Raw genomic sequence first — 27,480 nt, 5'->3', positions numbered from 1 at the left:
AGAAGCAGGTTAGTAACCATCTTAATATCAGTATAAAGTGTCCATTACACCCTCTCCCATATTAATCTCATGGGCTGTTTTTTGAACCATTGCACATTGAGCTCCTCACAGGCTGGTCTGGTCTGGCAGATCGTGTAGAAGTGCGGGGTTTTTTCTGTAAATATATGCGTGGGTGTCATCATCTAGATTCACCAGCTCAGCCAGCGACGACACACAGGGATCGTGATCGAGAACCATCGTTGGCAGTTTGGAGGATTTGCGGTGGATGCGGGAGGAACGGCGCACTGGCGTCAGAAACTTCAGGTCTTTGATGTTGCTCTTTCTCCGAGAAGTACTGACCTCGCCGTCAATTAACTTCTTGACACTACAAAGACAAAAATTACATTTAAAAAAAAGTATAATAAGCAAAAATCTGTTACATTGTGTCTCTTAAATTAATGGCAGGACTTCAATTAAAAGATTAGAGTAAAAGTGGGCCTCACCTCTGCAGGTATGGAGTCGTCTTCACACTGTATTTTATTTCTGAAGCATGCTCCATCGGTGGGGTGGTCTCCATCACATCATCGCTATCGTCATCGTCGTCATAGCTATCGCCACTTTCTACTTCCTCAGCATCATCATCATCATCATCATCATCCGTTTCCACTTTGTCTCCATCACTTCTCTCCGTTTCATTCTGTATATGCTCAACTTTCTGCTGCTCACAAACATCCTGACTTTCATCTCGACTTTCACCAACTGTCTCTTCTTCACATTCAGTATTTGGCTTGTCGTCTTCCACTTTATCATTGCACTCATCCGACACCTGTGGGAGCTCTTAATGGAGACAAAAGTAACAAGTTCAACAAGAAGCATCTGTGTAGAGTCAGAATAATTTAGCTATTCATCATTAGACCACAATTGCCAGTGAGCCAAAGAGACTTATTGTTATTAGTCTAAGAACAAAATACCTCTGAATTGCCCAAACTGATCATAGCTGAACTTCAGCTTCAACTGAACTTCAACTGAACCATCACTGCAAGTTGAAGGTGTTGCCATGGCCTCCAAAGCTTCACACAGGTTCACAACAATCTGTCAAAATGAAAAGAAGTTAGTTCCATCACTGAAGTAAAATTTGAATGCAGCTAAGACAGCATGAGTAACTCAGAAACCCTGTTTCCTTACGTCGTCCACTGTGCCCTGTCAGGGTCAAGGTTTCTTTATTAATACCAGCTGGTAAATTTGTTGTGCAGACAGGCACTCAGCAATCCCAGTATAAAAAACAGCCACACACAGACATCATGACACACAAATCACAAATATAAAAAGACAATATAATCAAAATACATGGTCAAAGTCATAGGAATAGAAATAGAAAAGTGCTTCTACATGTCCCTAGGGTCAGCTAAGTTCAATATGAACAAGATCACCTTGTGGCTTTACTATTCAGCATTACAATTGCTGTGGGTATGAAGCTACTTCTGTACCTTGTCCTGTGAGTCGAATAGATCTAGGTCCGAGTCCTCAAGCAGCTCGAGGGTAGTGTTCATGACCACTGGAGTTTGGTTGCGCGTTGTTAACTCTGCTGCCCGTGTATCTGCACCGACAGCAGTAGTAGCATCTGGTTCACGTGCTTCCAGACTGGGTTCAGACGCGTGCCGTGTAGCAGGCTGAGGCTGACGCTCAACTTGAGACTGGGATTTGAGATCAGCAACAGGTTTAGAGACTTTAGTCTTCGGGAGTGGTGCCGCTGCCATGGCTGGTCTCTTGAAAGTCTTGCCCTTGGAAGCCTGCCATGCAGCCAGTTTTGCTCTGCAGACAGAACACAAATATGTTTTAAACTTTATTGATGTACAATTTTTACTATGAATACTGCACTTTAAGATGTTACTACACCCATCCTATATGACGACTTTTTGTCTGATGGAATTGTTTGGGATAAGAACTTTGTTCTACTGATATTGTTGTTGTTGTATTACGGCCCCTTTTGGCCTAAAGTGAAATATTTTTTATAGTGTTTTGATTGTGTGACATAATGTACATTTATCTATATGCACCGAGAATATTAAGGTCAGGGTATTGAGGCTGCTTGCTGTTTTCTGCCATTTCTGTTAATTCTGTCACCTGTGACAGCTGCATGCTATCCTCTCCTGATCAAGTCATGTGACTAGTAGTATTTAAGATGGCTTCTGATAGCTATCCTACTGTCTGACAAAGAGCACACCTACACTGCTCGAAACGTACGTCACTACAATAAATTGATACGCTGAGTCCTGCAGAGTTGCGAGTACTCTTGTTTTTTCTATTTTGCTCATGCACCTGCCCTCGCTGGTGTGATGTGCGTGTCCACTCTGTTTTTTCTGCCTGTACAAGGAAAACAGCAAAAGTGTCTGTGTGAAGAACAAAAAGTGTTACCTTTTCTCCTCTGCAGTCTCCTTGGTAAATCTGTACTGGGTGATGGTGCTTGAGACAGGAGGCTTGTTGACCTTCTTGTCTGCCACTGGGACCTTTGGCTTTGGGTTCTGAGTCCCACTTGCCTTAGTGGGAGCCAGGGACGTACTCTTGGAGCAGGTACTGGTTAGTGTTGCTGGGACGGTTCTGGTAGCAGGGCGAGCAGAGTAGAAACCAGCAGGAGGATGGCTGGAGGCTGGAGGTTTGGACACGTGAGCAGGTCCTCTGACCAACATCCTGGAAGCTGTTGATGCAGGTCTTTGTGTGCCATGTACAGCCAAGTCAGAAACAGATTTGGACCTGCATTTTGTTGCATTTCCAATCCTTTGGCTCCCCGTTTTGGGTGCTGCTGATGGTTTGACACCTAACTGGTCCACGCTGGTACTTGACTTCCAAATGGATCCGATTTTTGACTGTACAATCTTGCCTTTGTACATACCAGGAGCAGCTTTGGATGGCTGGACAGCAGTGGGTGGCTTCGGGGCTTCTACAGCTATTTTTCTGTGTTTCGTAACCTGTTCTGCGTGGAAGGCTCGGCTATGGGTTTGTCGCTGTGTGTCATCTGAAGCTGCAGCTCCTTTCCCATCTCTCTGCAGGGTCTTTACCTTCTTTAGAGCTCCACCAAAGGTTGACACGGTGTCTGTGTGTTTGGCCTTGGCTTTAAGGGGAACATTTTTTGCCAGAGTTTCCTCTTTTTCATTGCTTTTCAGATGGAACGGAGCAAGACATGTTTTATCTCCTCTGATGATAGCCTTGCTCCCATGTACAGGCTGAGCATTCTCCTTGTTTCCCTAATAGAATCAAAGCAATTAGACCATTACGTTAGCGGGTGAAGCTCTGAATGTCATTTAGGATTGAGCAAAAAAATACATGATATTCATTAACATAGACTTACTTTGTTTCTCCTTGAAACGTTCTCCATTATCAGTGTTTAAAAGTGCTTCAATTGTGTTATCTGGAAGGTGAACAGATCAACAAATACGATGAATAATCTAGATCATTAAAACATGTCAGGATTTTACAAACAGTAGCCTAATCCATACTCAAGGTCCTATTACCCCTACACAATTTACATCATGCCTCCCCACAAACCCCGCACGCTGGCAAAACTCTACGAATTCGTATCAAAAGTTGAGAGTTTAATCAGTATTTGAAAACAGCAACAGATGGTATCATTAAGTTTGCATATATTAAGTTGTTTTGTCACATTATGCCCATGTTTATCGGTAAACAAACAAATGAAAAATGAAATGAAAAATAATGTTTAAAGCAAAGAACAGATCACTACCAGAACATTTACAAAGCTTGTTTAAATTGGAGGAAGGGGACAACAGACTAAAGCTTAATTTTAAACATACATTTGCAAGGTTAAGCTTAAAACAAATGTGTATTTCTGTTGCAGGTGTAAAAGTATGGCATTCACAAAGCAAGGAATTGAAAAGTTGTACAAGTAGGCTATGTCTCAGTTTAAGAAAATGTTTAAAAAAAAGAAAAGATAAGTATAAAAAAGAAGAAGGAGAAAGAGAAAAAGAAAGGGGGAAAAAAGAAAAAGATAGATAGACGAGTGATGTCTACCGTTATTTATTTTATTTTTTTTGTCATTACTATGTTTCATCATCTTTAATATTTTGAAACAGAGAATAATACTGGTGTTGAAGTAAGCCAATGAAATTTGTAACAACAGAGAGGGGCAGGTAGGCTATTATAAGTTTTTTCTTCATCATGCTCCTTTTCATTCATGGTGAAAATGTGTACACAATGTATATGTGCAACTATGTGAGAATGTACATACCATGAATGAAATAAATCAAAAATGAAATGAACATTCACGTTAGTTCATATCGGATTCACTTCGGTATGTGTGGTCTAATGTTACCGTTGTGTCCATCTAACCAACGTCTGCTGACAAAACAGATATAAATGAATGCAAAAAAAAAATGGGAACATTTAGTTAGCAGTACTTCTGCTGTAGTGAAGTGAATAAAACAAACGTGACATTATAAACTTACCCTGGAGTGTAGACTCAACAGCACGAGGAGGAGCACCTTACCAACCGCACAGCTCTGAGGGCGTCTGCTTCTCTGAGGAAGAAAAACATTCGATTTGACTTGGCGCTCCTGCACTCTGATTGGTCGGCCTAGTCTCGCGGGAGACTAAAATTAACCAATAGAATGTCTCCAAACTAGAGAACGGGATTTGAAGTAACAGTGGCTCCATTCTGTTTTCCTCGAGTTGTTTCATCCCCTCCCGTTCAAATCTGTTTGAACCTAAATAAGATTCCTTACTTACTGGTTCAGTGTAGCAGCTACGCCCATTTTCATTACACAGCCCCGTGAGACAAAAACACACATGTACTTTCCAACAGCGGCATAAAGTTAACAAAAGCGGTTATCTTTCAGTAACCATTAACATCAGGTTGCTGTAATTAAAAGTTGACGGATAGTAGGCTATCTAAGTGCAAGTACTCGCGTTCTGGTTGAATAAGTGAAACGTGTACAATCAGCTGGTAGGCTATAATATAAAGTTTGGAGGTTGTTATGGAGAAATAAACCCTGACAGGTTTGGGGTTCATACCATAGACTGTAAAAAAAAAAAAAAAAAAAAAGGTTCATACATACACGAAGGGGTTTGTGTGTGATAATCTTTTTTTTTTTTTTCAATGAGCTTTATTGAAAACATTGTAGGCCTACATACAAATAAAAACGGATGTACAGAGAACAAGGTTGTGCATACAATCAAACATCAGACAGGTGCTCCAATATGTATCAATAAACATAAATAATAAATAAATCTAAATAAAATAAGGTTATTTTAAGAAATGTTAGAAAACATAAAATCATGGAAAATATAATAAATAAATTAACATATAATATGACAGAAGAAAAAAAATCTCTCAGAAATATCTATGTGATGGTTTAGTGTCAATAGTGTAGGGGATTTCATGTACTCTTTGAACTCATGCAAGAAACCTCTGAAGTTGGGTGAGGTTTTGGAGTGTTTACATTTATGTATGTGAAATTTGCCATACAAAATGAATACGTTTATAATAAAGGTGATGTCCTTTTGTGTGTGATAATCATCATAACAGTCATAATCACAGTGACGACATAACGTCAATGTTTTTGAAACATGCCTTGACATGTTTTCAACTAGGCCTACGGTATGTTTTCAACAGTTTCTAGCTTTGAAATGACCGCTGAGGATTATGGGAGGGAAATGAAGCGCGCGCTCCTCTGGTTGACTGTTGAATGTTAAGCTTTACAAAACCACGTGAAAAGTGAAACAGAAAGTCTTTCCGCCCCTTCAAAATAAAACCTGAATTATGACCACAAACGAAAAATAGACCCAATTACTTTTGTCACTTACCTTTACTATTAATGTGCCAAAGATATGAGACCAAATAAGCAATGACAGTCATCTGGAGTTGACTGTGGGAGGCAGAGTACTCTTTGTTGTTATGTTTGAGACTTTCGATTATTTGGCAACCTTTGACAACTTTGGTATTGAGTGTTCATCACGCAAAAATAATAAACGTTGATAGATTTGCAAAATTATTATTATTTCATAATACACATTCTGCAACTTTCAGGCTTATATGGAGAACATCCGTGTATTTTAATTTGAAATGAATAACCGGAAATCGCCGTCTTGATTCAAATAACTTGATAGCTATAGCTACTGTTAGCAGTTGTCTATCCCCAATAGGAAATCATAGCAAAAACAAAGGTGTTTTTTACACTCCTATGATGCAGAATCGCTGTGCTGTGCCGAACTGCACCAGCAGCAAATCCGACCCTGAGCCACTCTTCAGGTTTCCACGTGATCCAGAAAAGTAAGTAGCCTAATGCTAACGCACATGCTAAAATAAACAGGAAGCTCTTCGGCTAACCAGTAAGAGCTGCATGCGTGGTGAAACAGGGTTAACTACTTTGACTGTAGCCTAATATCATGTCGGCTCTGCATCATTTGAATGCCGATTTTGTCCTATCACATCCTTTATTTAGGTTCTATCACTTTCCAATGAACAACCTAAAAAGTTTGACAGATTCACTTGCCATGTTGCATTTGATCTTTTGTTAAAATACTGCAGCTCAACCTGTGGAAACATTTATGCCCTTGTATACAGACCTGGTATAGTTTATTATGAAAAGACACGTTTCCACTTGGTTATTCATTGTATAAAAAACTTCTCTAAATTGTCGGTCTATCATTATCTTCACTTGGCTTTTTGCATGTTGTATGATGTGAATACAATGTGCACTGATAACATTAATTCAGTGAGCGACTGTCACTTATTCTTAACTGTATAGTCAAATTGTTACTGTCTGCCATTAAGTAAGATTGCTTTATGCATGTTATGGGTTTGACTTATTTGAATGTACTGTTCTAACAATCTTAGCCATTGTTACAAATAACAGAGGTTAGGGTAGGGTAATATTGGACAAATGCTATAATCGTACCATAAATAACTAAATGATCACATTTGATTTTGACTCTTAACCTTGTCGTTTTGGTTTGACAACTGCTGTCAGGTCCAAGCAGTGGGTTGAAAAATGCCAGAGGAAGGACCTTATCGACAAATCAGCAGACCATCTGCACAGTCACTACAGACTGTGTGGGAAGCATTTTGCAGCATCTTTGATCGATAATGTAAGTCATGTTTTCAAGTTGCAGGTGATTTTTGGGTTTTTAGATTTAGATTTTTAGACTGAGGACATGCCAGTACTTTTAATGTAATTGCCATTTCTTTTTGACTAAAATGGGAGAATTCAGCTAATAATAATAATAATAGTCATTATTATTATCAACGTTTTCATTGAACTTGTTTTATTAATATTGAATATTTGGTTTTCTTGGTAAATATTTAATGTAGGTGTAAAGCACAAGCACAGTGTTGCTGTACAATTAATGATTTTGGTTTAACTTTGTTTTCAGGACGCTCAGTGTAAAGTGTTGAAAGATGATGCCATGCCAACTATCTTTGACATGCCAAACCAACCTCAAAATGGTCAGGCGAAACGCGCCAAAGAGATGGTGGGTGACAAAAACAGTAAAAGTAATTGTATAATTTGATTTCTGCAGTTCCTGGTTCTGACATGTCCTGTCTCTTTATTTTACAGACCAAAGATGATGAAACAGAGAGTAGAGGGAGAAAAAGTAAGTTAAAATACCAGCACTCTCACAAACACGTTTATTTTTTCCACAAAGGAAATTAGTCCAACACCCACTATTGTCAAGAGGTGAATGATGGAGTTGGTTTTTATCTTCTTTCCTTTTAGAGATGAAGAGCTCTCAGGCAGACTCAGACAAGACAGATGTCCAGACAGAGGAACCAGAGGAAGATGAATACAAACACTATCTCATGTCATTATTTGAAGTTCTTGTACTGCTGGGAGAGCAAAACATTCCTCCCACAGGCCCCGGTGATAGGAAACAGGATGAAAGCAACTTTCAGGCATTGTTAGATTATCGCGTGAGTTGTGGAGATCAAGTCTTAAAGAAGAGGTATGATGTGAATCAGGAGTACTGCTCCTCGGCTCAGCTGAGTCAACTGATTGAGGTGTGTGAGAATTGCATCCGCAGTAAGCTGGTGGAGGAAGTTAAACAAAACGGCTTCTTCTCATTACTTACCGATGATTTGGTAAAGATCTCAGGAGAATGGTACCTCCCTGTCTTTGTCCGTTTCGTGGACCAGTCTAACTGCCAGCATGAGAGGTTTTTTGGATTCTTGAGCTTTGAAGGAGATGGAGAAGAACTGGCAGAGAAACTGCTGTCCGAGATAACTGACAAATGGGGTTTGGATATGGAACAGTGTCGGGGTCAAGCCCACTCCTACACCGGGACACATTTGAGTAAAATAAAAACATTGTCTGCAAAACTGATTGAGAAGTATCCACTGGCGGTGCTCACGCTGAGATCTACTCGTACACTGAATGTGTCACTGGCCAACAGTATGGCTTTGTCCGGTGCTCAGCTCGTCATGGCCACCTTTAAGAAGATGGAGTCATTTTTCAGTCAGTCGCATTTATTGCAGCTGGAGTTAGAGCATGCCATTTCGATTTTCTACCCGGACAAAGAGGAGAAAGCCAACGAATTGAAGGAAATCTGTCGTAGCGGCTGGACCAAACGACATGATGCGTTTGAGGTTGCAGTGGATATCCTAGAGGCACTTCTACTCTGTGTGGACAGCGTGCATGACAACGAAGATATGAGGTGGAGCGATCGAGTCACGCATGATGCCTTAGAGATTTCAAAAGCGCTGGCTGACTTTGAGTTCGTCATGGCGTTGGTTGTGCTGAAAAACACGACGACTCTGACCCGAGCATTTGGGATGAACGTGCAAGGGAAAGCACCAGATGCCCATTTTGCCGCAACCGGTTTAAAAGCTGTGTTGCAGTCCCTGAGCGAAGTGTCTGACAACATCGATGTGTATCATGAGTTCTGGTACGATGAGGCGGTCAACCTAGCCAATGCGATGGAGATCCCAGTGAAGGTTCCTCGGTCATTCTTGAGAAAGCATCACTTGGAATCTCAAACCATTCAACCGGATAATTACTACAAGGAGCATCTGTCTGTCCCTGTGGTGAGCCACATCGTTAAAGAAATGACCGAACTGTTCGGCGAGGACCACCTGAAATCTCTGAGGTGTCTGTCGCTGGTCCCTGCCGTCATAGAGCAACGCAAATCTGCCGAACCCGAAGAAGAGAGCATACAGGTGTTCAAAGATTACATCCCTAATACAGCAACCCTCTCTGCGGAGCTACACTGTTGGTGGGTGAAATGGAGCAAAAAGGGCAAAGGTGACACTTTCCCCTCCACTCTCAGTGAAACACTGCGGCAGGCCGATTTAAAGTTCTTCCCGAACATGCTCGCAGTCCTGAGGCTGATCGGCATCCTGCCTACCTTGGCTCTGGACGACAGCTGCAACGTGGCTTGTAAACGCTTCAAGATGTACATGGAGAACACGCCTGAAAAATTCAAAGCAAAAGGTCTTGCTCTGTTGAACATGAACTATGATGTTGTGTATGATCTGGATTCGATGGTTGCGGCCTACATGAACACGTACCCCGACAGTGGGTCAGTGATGTGATGAGTCAAATCAGATGTGATGTGGCAGATTATCCACAGCGTTGTTAATGAGGCATGTAGATTGTGTTATCTTGATCTTGAGATAAACATTTTTTTTTTTTTATCATTCCATAGCCCTTACATGATGGTTTTTTTTGTCATTACACATGTAGGATGTAAATTTAGTTTTTGTTTTGTTTTTTTTGTTTGCCTTTATGCAATTTTTCATTCCTTGAGTTCATTGTTCAAATAAAATGGCTAATGTTTTAGACTTGACACTTTTATACATTTTGTTAATCAGTTGTGTGTGTGTGTTCAAGGAACCTTCTGGCATTTAATGTGTGGATAGGAGGGATCAGGCATAAAACCCTCCCTGAACATGTAAAAAAGATACAATAAACTCTGTGGTTTAACCATTTGTTGTCCTTATTATAATCTAGCCTCACCCTGACTGCCCTAAAACAAAGACTGTCACAAACAAAAGTAGAAATGTGGGTCCAGATACAGTGTTTTTTTGTTTGTTTGTTAAAGAGCTGTAATAAGTAGGGATACATTTAAGATATATTTAGACATATGAAATACTGCTGTGTCCTTGCAAATACTGAGCTCTGTTGAGTTTTTTCAGGTACATGGAGAGGACAGTTTATCGTGAGGCTTTAAGTCTCCTCCTAAAAGCCCCATCTTTTTTTCAATGTCCTCTCCAGTATATATATCATCACTATCCATCTTTCCCTGTGATTATTATGTCTGTGAATGTAGTGCAAGCCTGTCGCTAAATAGCTGAGTCACTGCCCTGAGAGTCAATTTTCCAGTACAGCGTTTTGTTGGAATGATTGAAGATAATACTATTTGGCCAATGAACAACATTTACTGCAGTGAACTAGACATAATATCCATTACAGCCATCCATGTCTACTCCAAAAATATTTCTCACTGGCACTGTATGGACTTATTTCCTATGACGTATGTGTTATCCAACCATCACTACAGTTTTTCTTCTACCAGATAGTGACCACACTGCAAGTGACAGACATGATCTTTACATTAGGAATGCCAGCTAGCTCGGGTATTTTAATTCATCCCATCTCAAAAACAAACCACCTCAAACACACAGTTATTATAATTTCTTGAAAAAGCTTTGCCTTCCCATATAGCCAACATGCAAAACCCGGTGTGCACATTTTGTGCCATTCTTACTTTTTGGAGGGTGTAGTTATTTATTTTCTTTTACATTATATGAATATATTGGTGCTCTGACACCAGTGCAGTCAATAATTAGGCCTATAGTGTGCTTACAAACCAGCAGCTTATTCTTTCCTTCTTTTTGCAACAGTAGGCTACTTCTGTGTCATATAATGTAAAAAAAAATGTTTGTTTTTTTATTTTTATGTGCTGGACCCCAGGAAGATTAGTTGTCGCCAAGGCCAATAACCGCATTAGAGGAGGAGGAGGAGGAGGACCTGGGTCACTTCCCTTGCTTTGTTCATTTAGCCCTGGAATAGGATGGAAGTTATCTTGGCAGGGGGAAACTCTCTGGCCCAGCAGCCTGGCGGGGCCACTCTGCCCTCTGCTGAGGAACATGTTGTACTGCACGGTGTAGTTCCTGTTTGCTGGGATAACACGCTTTCGGCGACTCTCTTGGCTCACCACGCAACATTTAACTTTTGAAAGCATGGGATTAGTAGGTTCTTAGTTTGGCCAAAGAGACTTTAAAGCGAAAACAACACTTAAAGCTCCGAAACCGTGTCGGTTGCCGGGTTGTTGCCCACGGCATGACTCTGTAGACTCTCCTCCTGCAGGTTTGCTCATAGTAGGCTTGCCAGCTTTGCAACCGCCAGCTAAAGCGAGCTAACTTAGCAGCTACAGCTACATTGCAGTCAGAAAATGACTGACTGCTGCGCCGTGGCGAGCTGTGATTACCAGCCAGGGGAATCCACCACTACCCTTTTCAGCTTCCCTGTGGACCCGGAGCGGTAAGAGACGTGCTTATATATTTTTTATTGAGCCGTGGGTTGAAAATAAAAAGCGCCTTGAACATGCACAATGAATGTGTTAGCCACCACCACAGTTAGCATTAGCGTTAGCCGCCTAGCATCGCGGCTAACTGGCTAACAGTGACACAAGTCTGTCGAAAATGGCGCAGACTAGTTATTACTCTTGAAAGAAAAAAAATGAGTGAAATTGGCTCGGTTTACTCGTTAAGGGTTTCGGGAAATCGTCGCAGGCGTGTGATATCGACTCCATCGGTTTATCTTTGTGTTCAGTAATCTCACAAACCCAAGAGAAACCATACTTAAAAACTTTTTTGTGTTGTAATTTAAATCACCATCGGTACACGACACCTACCGTCTCGATGCCTGTGTGTAACGTTAAGGGACAGACATTAGCGCAGGAAAACTGAATTCCTGTTATGGATTCGTGTTGTTTTATTGGGGCGCAATCGAAAGAAATTACGCAGTCGTTTTTTACAGTGCATTTCACTGTAAGAAATATGTATCGAAACTAATATGTACGTCGATTTAACAGGTGATGATGCCCTTACAAATAAAGAGCAGTCTAGCGCCTCCTGTTATCCTGTTGCTGCCTCATAGATTGCACTGTATGTTTTTTTTTTTCACTGGGAGCCCAGTCGTATTGCGTAACAGTAGGCATGCTATCTTGCTTAAATAAATCTATTCACTCTAATTAATTTTAAAACCTGTAATTTCATGGCAGCTGTAGTTCAGCTGGCTGAATCGCAGCACTGTATCTATCTGGGAACAGGAAATGCAACCTCCAAGCCAGAGGAAAGACTACCTGTGAATACATCACGGGGTGTCAATAAAGAAAGCTCAGCTCTGCAATGAGTTTGTGTTGGGTTTTTTGTTTGTTTGTTTTTTACTTTTACGCTCATTTGCTCTGTGCCCTCATTTTTAAATTTGTACCCGCCTAATGTGTTAAAACGAGGGAAGTAACTTCCATTTGCCTAAAAGCATTTGTATCCACTCCTATTCCCAGCATGCGTCAGTATAATCAGTTGACAGAGAGAAGTCAAAAATAAAACGCAGAAGTGGCCTAATAAGCCTCAACACAATGCTTTCTTCGGCAGTAGGTCTATTGCTATTGCAGGCTGGGTTGTGATCGCAGCCAAAGAAAACAGATATGCATCAGTCAGGTGTATGAGCAGCTCTGCAACATCCACGTAATTGTGCAAGACAAGGCCACATACTGTATCAGCAAAAGCATACCTCACAGACAGAGTTGTGCAACAGTGTTATCTTGGACTAAAAGTCATGATCATTTAATGTAGCTGGGATTTTCAAAGTTGACACAGTTAGCATTTACTAGGGTGCACATTAAACATGTTGAGATAAGAAAAGCAGGTCACCTTTAAATAATTATTGATTAATCATTTTTTCTTTTCTTTTTGATGCTACTGTTGAGCCTAATTAACCAGGTCAAAAAGGTAGCCTCACCCAAGCAGACATGTCAGATACTGTATTAATGTGAAGCATCAACATTTCCTTGATTTAATTAATGAAAATGGTATTTAAATTGGAGAAAAACTGTTTTCACATCAGAAATGATTTAAGAGCTCTTAAAGCTTTGGGAGCTCTAATGGATTTTTGTCAAATGATAAATGATCATTTGATAAATTGTAATTTAAGTACAGAAGATAACGTGTGCAAGTTATTTGGCAAATGCATTTTTTTAATCAAGTTTGTGCTCTATTTTTCAGCTGTAAACAATGGCTGAACAGCTGTCGTCGCCAAGATTTGGAATTAGAGCCTCCAGAGCAGTTGCATAATCTGCACAGACTTTGTGCGAAGCACTTTGAGCCCTCTATGATCTCTCAACAGGTAAGATGCAGATGTATTGCTCATAATTGTATTTGAGAAGAAGGGAACATTGCCATTTCATTCACTGCTTTGTTCACTACCAGTAATACAGGTCCATCAAAACTAAGACACTTAGCTACTTTTGCAGCCTGAATTACCAGTTTATTAGGTACACATGGAACAGCTTAATGCCATTAAACACAACAGTTCATTACAATTTGATCTTTTTTCTGAAGCTTTACACGTTTAAAACACAGACGTAATGTTCCTTATTCAATACTTGAAAGTGGCTCTCATACAGCCTCAAATGTATTGGCACCGCTTTGCAACATTGGCATCAAATCTGTAAATTAGCTCCTGCACACTTTGTTTTTTGGTAATTAAAAAAAAATGGATAAAACAGTTTTTTGCTCATGAAACAGCCCTAAGATGGCAAATTTAGAACAGGGCACTTTATTAAAAATATTAAATGTATTTGAAAATGAATATGAAAAAAATATTCTGACCCTTTGGTGTGGCACATCTGATTGTGATCAGGTGCATCTTCTGTTCTGTAATCATCCTTGAAATGTGCCTACAACTTGACTTGAGTTAAACACAGGAACTTAAAACAATGTCTAGTGAGGACCAGGAACTGGTGAACACATCTGAGATTGGAGCAATGATTAATGCAGGAAGATTATGACCTGTAGCGTTCAGCCAAGAAGAGGCAAGGCAGGCAGCTTTATTTGTGTTGCACATTTCATACACTAGGGCTATTCAAAATGCTTTACAGAGCAGTGAAATATAAAACATAATAAAGGTTACAGGTTTACAATAAAAGAGTAAAGAGAAAAGATATATATATATAAAAAAAAAGACATTGCTGCACTGGCTTCAGGACAAGTGTCTGTCTTTACTTGAGTGGCCAAGCCAAGTCTCAGCCTTAAACCCCGAAAACATCTGTGGAGAGACCTTGGGATGGCAGTTCACAGACACTTCCCATCCAATCTGATGGAGTTTGAAAGGATCTGCCAAGAGGAATGGGATAAACTGCCTGAGTCCAGGTGTGGAAAGCTTGTAGAGACTCACCCAAGAACAGTGAAAGCTATATTTGCTATCAATAGAGCATATAGAAAGTACTGAATTAAATGTCTTATTACTTACTAAATGAGATAAAGCATGTGTTATTTGTTAGTATGGGTTATTTAATGTTAAGTAATGGGCAAAAATCGATCAATCATTAAATTCATTCAAAAATCTATATGAAGTGACCCAAGTAAAGGGATCTGAAGTTGTTATATCTGAAGGCACAAATAACACCTGTGTAGCAAAAAGACAAGGAACAAGAGAAAATGAATATTCAGAATTAAATTACATCACTATGCAGTGTGCAAGAGACAGGTCGATATTTTTTGACAAAATCACATATATATTTTTTGGTAACGGTAATAATTCTTCTTTGGTTTGTAGGATAATGACAAGTTTCTTTGATCTTATTTTTAGTGACCTTTATCACATTTTGAATTGATATTAAAATTTGGGTCAGTAAAACAGATTTTCTTTTTTTTGACTTTACATAAAATGTTGTCACATAATATGCCTAACACAGATTACCTTTTTTATTTTTTTGTTTTCAGAGTGCCACCAGTTGTGTCTTAAAGGAAGATGCTGTTCCAACCATATTTGACTTTACAACTCCTGCGAATAATCAATCAACCTGCAACAGGAAACGAACGAGAGATCCTGTAAGTGTGGCAATAATGAAAATTTCTGTATTTGAAATTATTGCAAATATCTTTCATCAGACATGAAAAACGCAAACATGTAATTGTCATTTTCATCTTCATAGTTGGAAGAAGAAGCTACTTCTGTCAAGAAAACAAAAGGTACAGTGACTGTTTAAAATCATCCTTAAGTTCTTTTTCTAGGCTTTTGAGTTTAAGGTGTGAATGTGGCACCTGCAGAATATGTTGATTTTCATTTCACCACGTTAGTGGGTCAGAGTGGAGTCTCTTCACCACCATTGTGTTGCATGAAACATTCACCCTGTTTTCACATGTGCTCCCAACAGAAGTAGACAGAGAAAAGAAATATTGACTTCATAATATCAACATTGCATAGAACTTGACAGCTTCAGCTGGAGTTGTTGGTGTTGAAACTAAATCACTACATTATATTGACATGAAAATATTTGCATTTGCACATTTGCAAACTGCATTAGCATCTACATCAACGGTGGCACTCCAGTGTTGTTTTCTGCCAAAAATAAATCTGAAATGAATTAATGATTGAGATAAATCCAACATTGCAGTAACCTACAAACTCTGTGTACATCGGGAGATGGAGCAGCAATGTAGTAGAGACACAGCTCATGTGAACACGCATGTATGTTTCTCCACAGCAACTCGGCAACGTCGGCCACCATGCTCACACAATACAGGGAGTGTGTTCCTGGCAATAGTTTATGTTAATCTATTTTCTCTTGTTGTAATTACTGATACACTGATAAAATTTGCGATTTCTTGAAATCATCTCCACCTGTCAATCATTTTTTTTGTCTTTCCTATCAGAAAACACAGCAACAGCTAATGTGACTGAAGAGACAAATGAATTAGCTGGAGAGAACAGTGCAATCCCTGAACTGCAGCCAGATGGCCTAATACAAGAAGATGTGGCCACCTCCAAAGCAAAAGAGACTCTGAAAGTATATTTTAAGGAAATCCTAGCAGTGACTGGATTCAGCATCAATGGTGCAAACATCAACACTGATGAGCCAATCGGAGGTACTCGTGGGCAGCAAGCTCTCAATCGTGTCTGTGTGGAGAAAATTGACAAGAAAGAAATCCTCCAGTTCAGTGAAGACCTCATGCGAGAGGAGATCCAGAACAGCCTTAGACTGGCACGATTCTTCTCCATTCTGCTTCAGGATGTGACGAGGATAGAGGGAAAAGATCAGATCCCAGTTTTCATCAGGTCCGTCACGACAGCTGGGTTCCCTCAGAAGCACCTCGTGGGGTTCCTACCATGCGACATGGATGCAGAGAATCTGTTTTACATGCTTCTGTCTGAGTTGAGAAACAAGTGGGGGCTAAGGATGGAGCACTGCAGAGGACTCACTTATCTGGTTACAGGCAGTATGTGTCAGAAAATGCGAGACCTTACCTGCAGAATTCTGCAGGAGTTTCCACAAGTAGTTCTGTCACCAAGTGACCCATATGCCTTCAACATATGGATTATTCGCTGCATGCCTGTGCCCTCCATCCAGAAGGTCGCAGACACTGTAGAGGAGGTGGCCTCATTACTCAGGAGAACACCAGAGCTATCCAAAAGATTGGAGGGAAAGATCCAGATGACATATGGGCATGTAAAGGGGGAAGTGGAAAGAATCAAAGCAGCTGTCAATGGGAATTGGGAATATAGCACTGATGCCTTCCAGACTATGTTAGATATTCTGGAGCCATTCCTGAACTGCATCAATGAGATGATTTCAAAGGTAGATGAAGACACTGCTGAACAGATGGCCAAGCTCAAGCCAGTTTTGAAGAATTTCAACTTCATCATCACACTTGTTGTTCTGAAGAACACTCTCTGTTGTGTGAGCATACTCAACTCAAGTCTCAGGGGAATAATTAGCATCAGCAGTACCTTGCAGTACACAATTTCCAATGCCTTAAAGCTGGTAAACAAATACCAACAGGAGCTTGCAATATTCCACAGGAAATGGTTTTCAGATGCTGTTGGCCGTGCCAAGAAGCTGGGAGTGGAGGTCATTAAGCCAGAGATAGACCAAGAAGACACAAGTGAAACACCACTGGAGGACTTTTACAGAGAAACTCTCAGCCGACCTGTCTTGCAGTATCTTGTCGCAGAGGTGAAGAGAGTGTTCAGCACAGAGATGGTGAGGATTCTTCGATGGCTGTCGTTAGTACCATCTTACATGGCTGACCACAATTTCAGCATTCGCAGGGATAAGGTAGCAGATGCCAACTTGAACAACCTTGCAAGGCCAGACACATTCTACGAAGAGCTTGGTTGCTGGGAAGTGAAATGGAGACATGCAAGCAAGCGCAGAATCTTACCAACCACGGTGTTTGCTACACTCAAGATTCCAGATATTGGGTTTTACCCAAATGTGCAGAGCTTGCTGAGGGTGTTAGGTACTGTTCCATGTGTAAATGCAGAGGCTGATGTGTACGGGCAATACCATATGGTACTGGACCGGTGCCACTCCTACCTGAGAGCCACACCAGAGGACCAAAGACAGTGCAGCATGGCATATGTCTATGTGAACCAAGATGTACAACTCAATGTTGAACAAATGGTGGAGTCGTATGTCCAAAAGCACCCAGACATCCTGCAGTTGCTGCAAATGGTGAGTAGACATCCATTAGCAGAATTTTGTTGACATTTCATAGCTCACTTGTGTCACAAAGCAACATTTCTTCTTCAAAATACATAATTATTTTCTGTCTCTGTGTATTGAGTACAGGATGATGACACAAAGGAGAAGACCTCCAAAGGTAAGAGAATACAAGTTTGGGTCAGTGAAGTTCTCAAAATGTAGATTGATACACAAAAACGTTAACTCTACAGACCAAACGCTACATCAATTTCATTCTACTGGTACAATGACAAGTCTACTCTATTCTGATAAGGAACATTTAAAAAAAAAAAAAGTCAAGTCAGTGTGGAAGGAAATATTTGATCATGTTCAACAGTGTTATCATTAAATGCCGATTTTAAACATACACACTTTTTTGCTTATTCATCACTGTCCTGTGATGAAATAACCTCCGCTTAGACAACCTTTCCCACTTTTCATTTCAGTGGCTGCCCATGGAAACCATGCTGAGAAGGACACTGAAGAGGAATTACATCTCATAAACTTAGAGATGGATGCTGAAAGGCTTGTGGAGCTGAAGTGTGCAGAGACTGATAGAGAAGCTCTTAAATCTGCTTTACAGGCTGCAGTGGCAGCCGCATACGGCAGTCAAAGCAGGCTGCATAGTGACACTTCTGCTCAGGATGGAGAGGTTGAATACGTGACCAAGTCTGAAATGAAAGAAGTTCTCACTGTGTGCGAAAATGCTGTCAGGGAGGGAATCCTCACAGAAGTAGGGAGTTCATTCTTTTCCTTTTTCATCGATCGTGTTGTCAAACTGGGCGAGAAAGACTACCTTCCACTTTTCCTTAGGTTTGTGGACAGTTTTGATGTTATGCGACTGGAGCTGATGGGATTCCTTGAGGCAGATCTTGATTGTGATACTATGGTACAGCGTCTTCTGGAAATAGTTACAGACGAATGGCGTCTTGATTTGAATAACTGCAGAGGTCAAGCATATCTAGGCTCTGGTGATGTGTCCTACAAGCTAAAAGCCTTTGCCTGCAAAGTTCAGGAGAAATATCCACTTGCTATAAGTACACACTGCTCCTCCTACTCTTTCAACACCTGGTGGTCAAAATCGATCCCAGTGTCTGCTGTTAAAAGAGCCCTGGATACATTTGAAGAAGTTTTGATGTTTTTTGGTAGCAGTGCTACTTTAGAAAAACAACTCGACCATGTAATAGCCTATGGTCTTAGAGAGAGCTATGAAAAGGTCCAAGAGTTACAAGGAAAATTCTGTTCCCTATGGCAAGAGAAGCATGACTCTTATGAAGTCTTTGTGCAGATGCTGGAGCCCCTGGTTGAATGTCTGGAGAAAGTCAAAAACAACCCCCAGAGATGGAAGGCCTTTGTGTCTGAACAAGCTGGGGCACTTCTCTGCAAAGTCATGGAATTTGATTTCATCATTGCCATGGTGATCTTAAAGAATGCATCCTCTTTTACCAAAGAGCTGAGTGCAGGTCTTCAGAAGGACCACTTCAGTGCCGCCTCACAGCTTTGCCAAATCGCTGGTATTGTGGCCACTCTGAACCGAGTGAAGACAAATATGAAGGTGTTTCACCAGAACTGGTTTGATGAGGCTTGTGCAATTGCACAGAGTCTAAGAGTGCAGATTGAAGTGCCTGAAAACACTTTGCCAAGGGACAGCATGATGAAACCCGTTGGGTTTTACAAAGACGGCTTAAGTGTGCCCCTAGTAGATAATCTTATCAATGCAGTGAAGGATCATTTCTCAGAAGACCACAAAGAAGCTCTCAACTTCCTCTCCCTGGTTCCATGCTCAGTAACAGTAAGTTACATGTTTGAGAGCTTGAAAACGAAGCCTCCTCTCTACAGCAGAGATCTCCCTGATGCTGACAACTTCTTCACAGAGTTGTGTTGTTGGAGAGTAACCTGGAAGACCAAAGTGGCTTCTGTTACCATCCCAGATTCCATATTTCACACACTCCGTCTGCCACTTATGCAGTACTTTGGGAACATCAATGCATTGTTGAGGATTATGTCTGTGCTGCCCAGCACAGCACTGGAAGACTGTGGTGTTGTTATGCGCCATAAGAAGTTCCAAGAGTACCTCAGAAATACAAATCCTAAAGACAGATCCTCATGCTTGGCTATGCTGCAGGTGGGCACGGACTTCAACAGAGACCTGGACCGTATGGTGACCCAGTGTTTGAAGGTCACGCCACAAGCCTTGGAGGGTATCTGTCTGGTATGTGTTTCTTTTTTCTTTTTTAAAATTTTGATTATAACATAAAATTGTTATATTGTTACAGATGTTACATTTCAAATGTTTTCTTGCCTCGTTCTATTTATTTGATTTAATATGAATGTCAGACTCATTTCTTTGTACTTTGCTATACCCACAGGACAAGGAATCCAAAAGTTTCATCAGGAACTCTGAGAATATTATGGAAGGTATGCTTGTTATAATACGACTTGGTCATGTGTTTATTAGCAATTCCTAACCATTAATGGCACATTGCTCAACTAATGTCCATACGTTTTTTGTATTGTTTGTTTGCCATTTGAGCAGTTTACCATAACAGTTCTGTTGTTTTCTGTTATTCTCCCTGATAAATTTAGTTGATTCCATCAAGGAGGATCCCGACGAGCCCAAAATTGAACTATCTCCTGACAAAATGGAGGACCAAGACATGAAACCAGCAGATGAAAACGGGCATGCTGGAGATAATCGTCTAAGTCTAGCAACAGTATTTAGAATGGCTGCACTACTGGGTAGAAAAAACAGCAGTCTCTCTGACATCTCAGAAGAGGACAGGGAGCATTTCATCCAAGAGCTCAGCATGTGTCACTGGTTTGGAAAAGAGAACAAATGTACATCTTCTGTAGGTGACGATGAAATGATGAATCTCCTCATAGATGGAATCAGGGATGTTATACTCAAGGAAATCCAGGAATCTCCATACTTCTCACTTATCACAGACAAACCTGTTAAAATCGCTGACAAGACACATGTACCTGTCTTTGTCAGGTATGTCGGAGAGTCTGCCCCTAAGGTAGAGCTCATTGGTTTCTTACCATTTGATGAAACCTGTGATGTTGATACACAAGCAAATAACCTTGCAAAGATTCTCAGCGAAGACTGGGGCTTGCCAATGTCTCACTGCCGGGGACAAGCATTCATGCACTTGGGCTCAGGTTACCAAAGCCTGAAGAAAATGTCTTTGGATTTCCTCAAGAGTTATCCACTCTCTGTAGTAACACCCAGTGAGTCTTGTGGCCTTGCCCATTGGCTGGCAGGAAGTGTGCCTTGCCCTTCAGTAACAAAAATGTTGGACATCACGGAAGACCTGCTGATGTTCTTTGATGAATCTCCTTGTCTGGAGGGACAGTTGGCACAAGCTGTTGATGGACTCTTGAACATGCCAAGAGAGGCCCTGGAGGAAATTCCAGAAACATGTTGCTCAAGGTGGAAAAAGAGAGAGGACTTCTTTGACATACTCGCCGACACATTGGAGGGTATTCTGAGCTGCCTGGATGCTGTTAGCTCAAGTACGACAGGTGCCAAGTCAATGCATGCACAAGTTCTCTGTACTGCTCTAAGAAATATGGATTTCATAGTCACCCTGGTGATTCTGAAGAATGCCTGTGCCCCTCTTCGTAACTGTAGCACTGTCTTCCGCTGTGGAAACCCTGCTGATATTCTCTGTGAAGTGGAAAAAATCCCCTCAATCATAGAAACTCTGAACAAGATGTTAGAAAATGTGAGCACTCTGCACTCCACGTGGTTTGAGCAGGCCTTCCAACTAGCAACCAAGGTAGCTCCTGAACAAGTGTGCTTCTCTGAGGAAGCCAACAGCTATGAGTCCCCTGAGTTATATTACAGAGAAAATCTGAGTGTCCCTCTCCTCAGAAGTCTCATTGATGAGATGAAGTACAGTTTCTCAGACAACCATTTAAAGGCCCTGTCAGTCCTGTCGTTGCTGCCCTCCTGCAATCCACAGCCTATTCTGTCGGAGTCCACAGACAAGCCATTTAGTCTCTATCTTGCAGATCTTACCGAGCCAGAAGCAGCTGAACAGGAAATCAATGCCTGGGCCACTGTCTGGAGAGAGAAATACCAAGATGTTGCTCCTCCAACATCCATCGCTGAAACACTTGTCCATCCTGAGTCAAAGAGTCACCCAACAGTTACTTTGTTGCTTAGGCTAGTTGCCGTCCTGCCAAGTGTCAGTATGGAGTTTGATCTCATGAAAACCACCCTGAATTCCATGAGGGATCTGTTAAAAAACACCCTATGCAAAGGCAATAGAACAGATCATGTGTTGCTCCTCTCTCAAAACTCTACTCTGCAGAGACTACCTGAGGTCATTGAGAGGTGTATGGAGGTGGATCCAGAGAGCAGGCCGTGTCTATCCCAGGTAAATTAAAAAAGTTTCCTACATTTTTCTCAGTTTTATAGCATTTAACACACTATAAATAAACTATTAATCAATAAATATATATATATATATATATATATATATATGTGTGTATATATATATATATATATATATATATATATATAGGTAAACAAAATAATTAGTCACTGCCTTGGATCATACTTGCTTAAACATTATGATATAATGGAAAATAATTATTTTTGCATGCATTCTAACCAGTGTTACACATGTTCTGAATTTTTTCAGGTGATGGCAACTTTGCAAAGACTAAAGCTGAACGGTAAGTGCATCCATGGCAGCTACATCTGAAAAACATCACTGTGTTTAGGTCTGATTTTAAGAGGATTGAAATAGGTTGATGTCATTGATTGTTTTGGGGATTTTTTCTCCCTCCAGCAGCACCAACAGAATCGCAAGCCTCTGGTGTAGCAGAGAATCCTGTTGATGGAGGCGGGGAAGTGGCTGATGTGACACTGGAGGCCGTTCAAGGACCAAAAACACCAGTATCATTCTATGAACCACAACTACGTGAACAAATCCTCAAGGAGCTCTGGGACTCTCAGTTCTTCACAGTTATAACTGAGCAGGCTGTTGAAATTGATGGTGAGCTCTATATCCCCTTGTGCATCAGGTACCTAAACAAAGAGGACATCCAGTGTGAAGAAACACTGGCTTTCATACCCTTCAGTGAAGATTCAGTTGTCCTTGCAGATGCTATTGAGACTGCCCTATCTGAGAAGTGGGGCCTCAATATGGAGTACTGTAGAGGACAGGCTTTGTTGAGTGTTGGTGAAGTAGGTGCTCGGATGAGGGCTGTAAGTCTAGCAATAGCTAAGAAATACCCCCAGGCTGTTCGAACTGTCAGCTCTGCGTTGTCACTTAATGTATGGCTAGCCAAATCTTCTCCTTCTGAAGAAGCAGCTGATGGAGCAGTTCTCATAGGCAAAATATTAAGCTGGCTCACAGAAGATGTAGAACGCCAGAACAAACTGGAAGACATGATCATTCATGTGTTCCAGCATGATGAAGGAAAAGGTAACGAGCTGAGAGACAAACTCATCAAGAACTGGGAGAAGAGTCATGACATGCATGAAGTGATGGTAGATATTTTAGAAGCAGTCATGCTATGTCTGAATGAATTGAAAAGGGAGGGAAGCACTTCAAACCAGCAGCAAGCATCACAGTTCTTTACTGCAATCAGTAACTTTGAGTTCATCCTATCAACAGTTGTGCAGAAAAACATCTCGAGTGTAACTAAAAAACTTAGCCAGTCTCTTCAGGGCAAACCTTTAGATGTTTTACTTGCTGTGAACAGTTTGCCCGATGTCAAAGCATCCCTCAGTAAACTGAAAGATGATGTTGATACCCATCACAAGGCCTGGTTTGAGGAAACTGTTGCATTGGCTTCGAAACTGCATGTCACTATGTTGCACTCAGTGCTTCTAGAGCCCCTCAGTGACTTTTACAAAGAATCAGTGAGCATGAAGGTTGTAGCGCACTCAATTGCAGAGATTGATGACCTTTTTGCAGATAAGGTATTGGATACTTTGAAGTGTCTGGAGATTGTGCCTTACGCAATGTCCAAAGTAGAAACCAGCATTCTTAGTGGTCTTGTGTTCCGCCTGTACAAGGAGGACCTGCCAGATCAGGTCTCCCTCGACTCTGAGATGAAGTCCTGGAAGGAGAAGTGGTTGGATCCCTTGGCTGGCTATCTCCCAACTACTGTGCTCGATACCCTCAAGACATCACAGATTAGAAGTTTTAGCAACATTGAAACTCTTCTCAGACTCCAGGTTATCTTGCCTTTTTCAAGGAGGGAGAGCAACTTCAGGCAAGGAAAAAGAAGCTTACTGGAGTTTATACAGCAGGAAAAGAGGTCTCTCACCGAGCTCTATGCTCTTTAAGAGCTGCAGGTCTTCCATCACAGTTAGCAGATTTGAGTATTGCGTTTGAGATGTCACTGCAACCATATTTAAGAACTATTGTGTCTCAGCCCTAATCGAGCCTGAACTCAATATTTCTGTGTACATTATTGATCTAAATTCTTTGAGATTTCCTTTTGTTGTTTTCCTGCAAACCAGGCCCTATGTTATGTTTTTTTTTTATTCTGTAGTTTGTACAGTTGCACTGCCCAATGGGACCAATTTCTTGGCAAGAAAAGCAATGTTCCAATGATGGTTATCAATGCTTGTGTGCCTTGATGCAAAACTAATAATTCACCCCATGTATTATGATAATACAGATGTTTAAAAATGTCCCATTGGCATGTGAAACAACTCTATTTTTATCATTACCAAAAATGATCAGACTGACTTCTGTATCACCATCATGAATTCATTATAATTATTAAATTGCACCCTTACCTTTCCTGGGCACAAATAGAAATAGTTAGTTCCATCATGTCTTCTGATGATTTCCCATGTTTCCTGTCTCTTTGCAGGAATGAATTTGCTGTAAACGTATCTTTGAAAGAATGTTTCCTTAATAGGAAAACCTTCATATATATATTTGTCAGAAAAGTAATAAAATGCTCCAAATTATGTTTGTCTTTTGAATTTCTATGTAGTGCTATGTACTGTGTCGTCAGCTCTATGTATGTTGCCAAGTCTAGTCATGTTTGCAAGTCAACACAAGATGGCGCAGTGAGGCTATAATTTTCTTGAAGAAAGAAGTGACTGGTAACAAGTGGGACTTAAATTGGGGGAGTATACCTGCAAGGGTTACCACCAAATTCATTTTCCTAAATCATCATCAGATCATGAGTCAGGTCCAGCAGAAGTCATGGAGCTCAGCTGCTACCGGCTACAGGAGTACTTTTGCACTCATCACCACTATTGCTATGATGGTAAATGAAAGTACACAACTTCTATTAGATTTTTATTCTTAAATTAACGAGTAAAATAAGACTTCTCAGAATAGAAATTCCCTAGATGGTTCACCTTCTGATAAACAAGAATATGTGTTTTCAGGGAGGCTTATTGAGACCATACCAACAAAACTGTCTTTAGATACTGAGTAAATATTATGAACAATCACTTTTTGTCCTCAGTGTGCTGGGCATGTAAGAAAGACCAGTTTTAGCAGTATGTCAGCCATGCAAATTGTTGCTTTGGGGCTCCATTGTGACAATTGACACTTAGTTAATATGTAATTTCTTGGAACAAATGTTTTCTGTGAGTCGTCAATTATTTGCTATGAATTTCAGCAGTGAATAAGCCTTTACAAATAATTTCAATACCACAGCTTCTGTAGTAACAATTAGAGAAGCTTTTATCATTTACAACTTAATGTAAGCCTCGTGTTTGTTAAATGTTGACCAATGGTGATTGATGCTACATAACATTTAAAGCTAGATAAGATAAATTGATTTGTTGAAAAAGCCCCACAGCTTTTCATTGCACAGTTTTTGAATGTCTTCCCGTTTACTACCAGTTGTCAACTGGTTAAAACTGTTCTAAATGTTCAAGATCTTATCCCAGTTTAAACAAAAACTGAATTTGAAAGACAGTATGCTACTGTTAAAACCCCACCACATACATGCAGTTTGTGTTTACTGACATGAAGTCACCCGATCTTTCACACTGATAACCCCAGTGAGTGCACTTTTTAAAGAGACATGTATTCTTCCTGTGAGCTGTAACAGCAGATGCCTCCCTGACAAAGCCCTGATTGTCAGTGCTCAGCTCACTGTGAAAGGAGCATCTCCGTGTCCCCGCTATGCTGCTGAGCAAACGGATCTGTCTCCGCTGTGGGCCGCAGCAGTGTTCACATGCAGGCCTCAGCACACCAGCATCGTCTCATAATAACCCCACGTCTACACTCTCTGCCAAGAGTAATACTCCTACAAGCTGTGTTTTATTTATTTACTTTTTGGATGTAGACGTGAACATTGTTAGAGTTTAAATCTCAGGTGCAGCCTGTGTGTTTGAGCATGAAGAACACATCCTCCATCTTTAAGCAAAACAAGTTACGGCCATAATTGACCCGTGCACCAGGCTTCCTGCTGGAAGTCAAGGTTCTGCACTGATGTAAAACCTGTGGCACTCTGTAATCATGTCCATACACAGCCAGGATTTAACTACACTCTGGACGGGAAGACACAGGGCTTAAGTGGATTTTATTTCAAGGTTCCCTTTCAGGGAAAATTGGCAGTGAAGGCCTGAATGCAGATCCTCTCAGTACTATGACAGAACTTTTGGTTTGAATTATTTGGTTGTCAACTTGTTGATTGTTCCCTTAAAAAACACTTCATTTTTACTTGCCATTGTAAAGCTAAACAATTTTGAACCGAGTGTCTTCTGATGGACTGTCTTTAGTGAATGTGTTTAACCTGGACAGGAGGTGTGTAAGACCTTCATCCCATCATGACGTAGTTGATGAAATTTTATTTATGATCACTCACAAACTTAACTTGATTTCCAGTGCTCAGCTCCTTATGTGAAAAGACATCCATTTATGTCGTCCTGGAACACTTTCACAGAGCAACAAGCATGTCCTTGGAATTCAGAGCGCTTTTGTAATCCTCAAAGAGGTAAGCTTTAATCATTTTTAAGGATGCGCTGTGTTCTCACACCTCTGCCAACCAAACATCTAAAAAGCAGAATTCATAAGAACCAGATGTATCTGCACAATTTATCTATTGTAGTGTTTATAGGACTGCAGCTGGGCTGGTGCCCACCCATATTGTGTTTACCAGGAGGAGAGATGTCTGTAAATGAACGGCGCGACACAGACTCTGCTGAAAACATCACCCCACCCAAGTAGTTCACCCCCACCTTCTGTCCTCAACACCTTTTGCTCCTCTCCAGCAGCACCTCCTTAGACACAGTGATACGTTTCATAGATGAAATATTTTTTTTCAAAAAGGAAATCCATCCCAAAAAAGAATTTACGTATGTTCATAGTTATGTGATTAATAGCTCAGTCTTGAACCAGCTGAAAAGTTAAGAGAAAGACTATAGTGATGATGTCGGGAAACAAATCCTGCAGCTGCATGGAGAGGAAATAATGGAATAAAGCTCAAGACGTTTTAGGGGATTATAGACGTATCTTCTGATTCACAAGCATAAGCAATGCTCTACATCAAATATAACCTACCCACATGACAAAAAGTGGGACAAAATTCAACTTTTCAATTGATCCAGTGACAATGAAACACAATGAAACAAATCTATCACTAGTTCATGTCTCGAGCCTATAATGTCCATCTTGTGGTGTGCGTAAAAACATAATAATCACTGGAGGAGAAAATGTACTTAAAAGTCTGTGTTAGTGTAGATTTTCTCTTTAAAGTTGGTGGAGCAGTGAATGGATGTGTTTAGCTGAGATTTATGATGCTCTGGACTGTAATGTGTGAAAGTAGCTGCGTTACTGCGATACTTTCTTCACTTGGCTG

General features: G+C 40.7%; 3 protein-coding genes across 4 annotated transcripts; 2 read left to right on the top strand and 1 right to left on the bottom strand.

Annotated features, from left to right (window-relative positions):
* Window positions 1-17: 17 nt before the first annotated feature.
* LOC310997579 (cytoskeleton-associated protein 2) lies at window positions 18-11,858 on the bottom strand. Its single transcript, XM_083987332.1, has 8 exons — window positions 11,845-11,858; window positions 4,440-4,511; window positions 3,326-3,385; window positions 2,395-3,221; window positions 1,467-1,791; window positions 1,011-1,071; window positions 483-816; window positions 18-364 (listed from the first exon to the last, which is right to left on the bottom strand). Exons 3-8 carry the CDS (start codon window positions 3,350-3,352, stop codon window positions 106-108), a joined length of 1,833 nt encoding a protein of 610 aa, XP_083843458.1. The 5' UTR covers window positions 3,353-3,385; window positions 4,440-4,511; window positions 11,845-11,858; the 3' UTR covers window positions 18-105.
* thap12a (THAP domain containing 12a) lies at window positions 6,134-9,539 on the top strand. Its single transcript, XM_083986352.1, has 5 exons — window positions 6,134-6,262; window positions 6,963-7,080; window positions 7,366-7,464; window positions 7,551-7,587; window positions 7,710-9,539. Exons 1-5 carry the CDS (start codon window positions 6,174-6,176, stop codon window positions 9,518-9,520), a joined length of 2,154 nt encoding a protein of 717 aa, XP_083842478.1. The 5' UTR covers window positions 6,134-6,173; the 3' UTR covers window positions 9,521-9,539.
* LOC310997577 (uncharacterized protein) lies at window positions 11,116-24,579 on the top strand. 2 transcript variants are annotated; one of them, XM_083987329.1, is made up of 11 exons: window positions 11,116-11,471; window positions 13,217-13,337; window positions 14,936-15,043; window positions 15,148-15,184; window positions 15,869-17,670; window positions 17,788-17,818; window positions 18,126-19,891; window positions 20,049-20,097; window positions 20,266-22,064; window positions 22,332-22,365; window positions 22,482-24,579. In XM_083987329.1, the coding sequence occupies exons 1-11, from the start codon at window positions 11,383-11,385 to the stop codon at window positions 23,987-23,989; spliced, it is 7,344 nt and encodes a 2,447-aa protein (XP_083843455.1). In that variant the 5' UTR covers window positions 11,116-11,382; the 3' UTR covers window positions 23,990-24,579. The 2 variants fall into 2 exon arrangements, with proteins under 2 accessions (XP_083843455.1, XP_083843456.1); XM_083987330.1 differs by having other exon boundaries at window positions 11,118-11,179.
* Window positions 24,580-27,480: the final 2,901 nt, after the last annotated feature.

The sequence above is a fragment of the Trachurus trachurus genome, assembly GCF_905171665.1.
Source record: "Trachurus trachurus genome assembly, chromosome: 14".
In the NCBI taxonomy this organism is placed as follows: Eukaryota; Metazoa; Chordata; class Actinopteri; order Carangiformes; family Carangidae; genus Trachurus; species Trachurus trachurus.
Note: the sequence above shows the minus strand (reverse complement) of the source record. Positions and strands in the feature narration are given on the sequence as shown.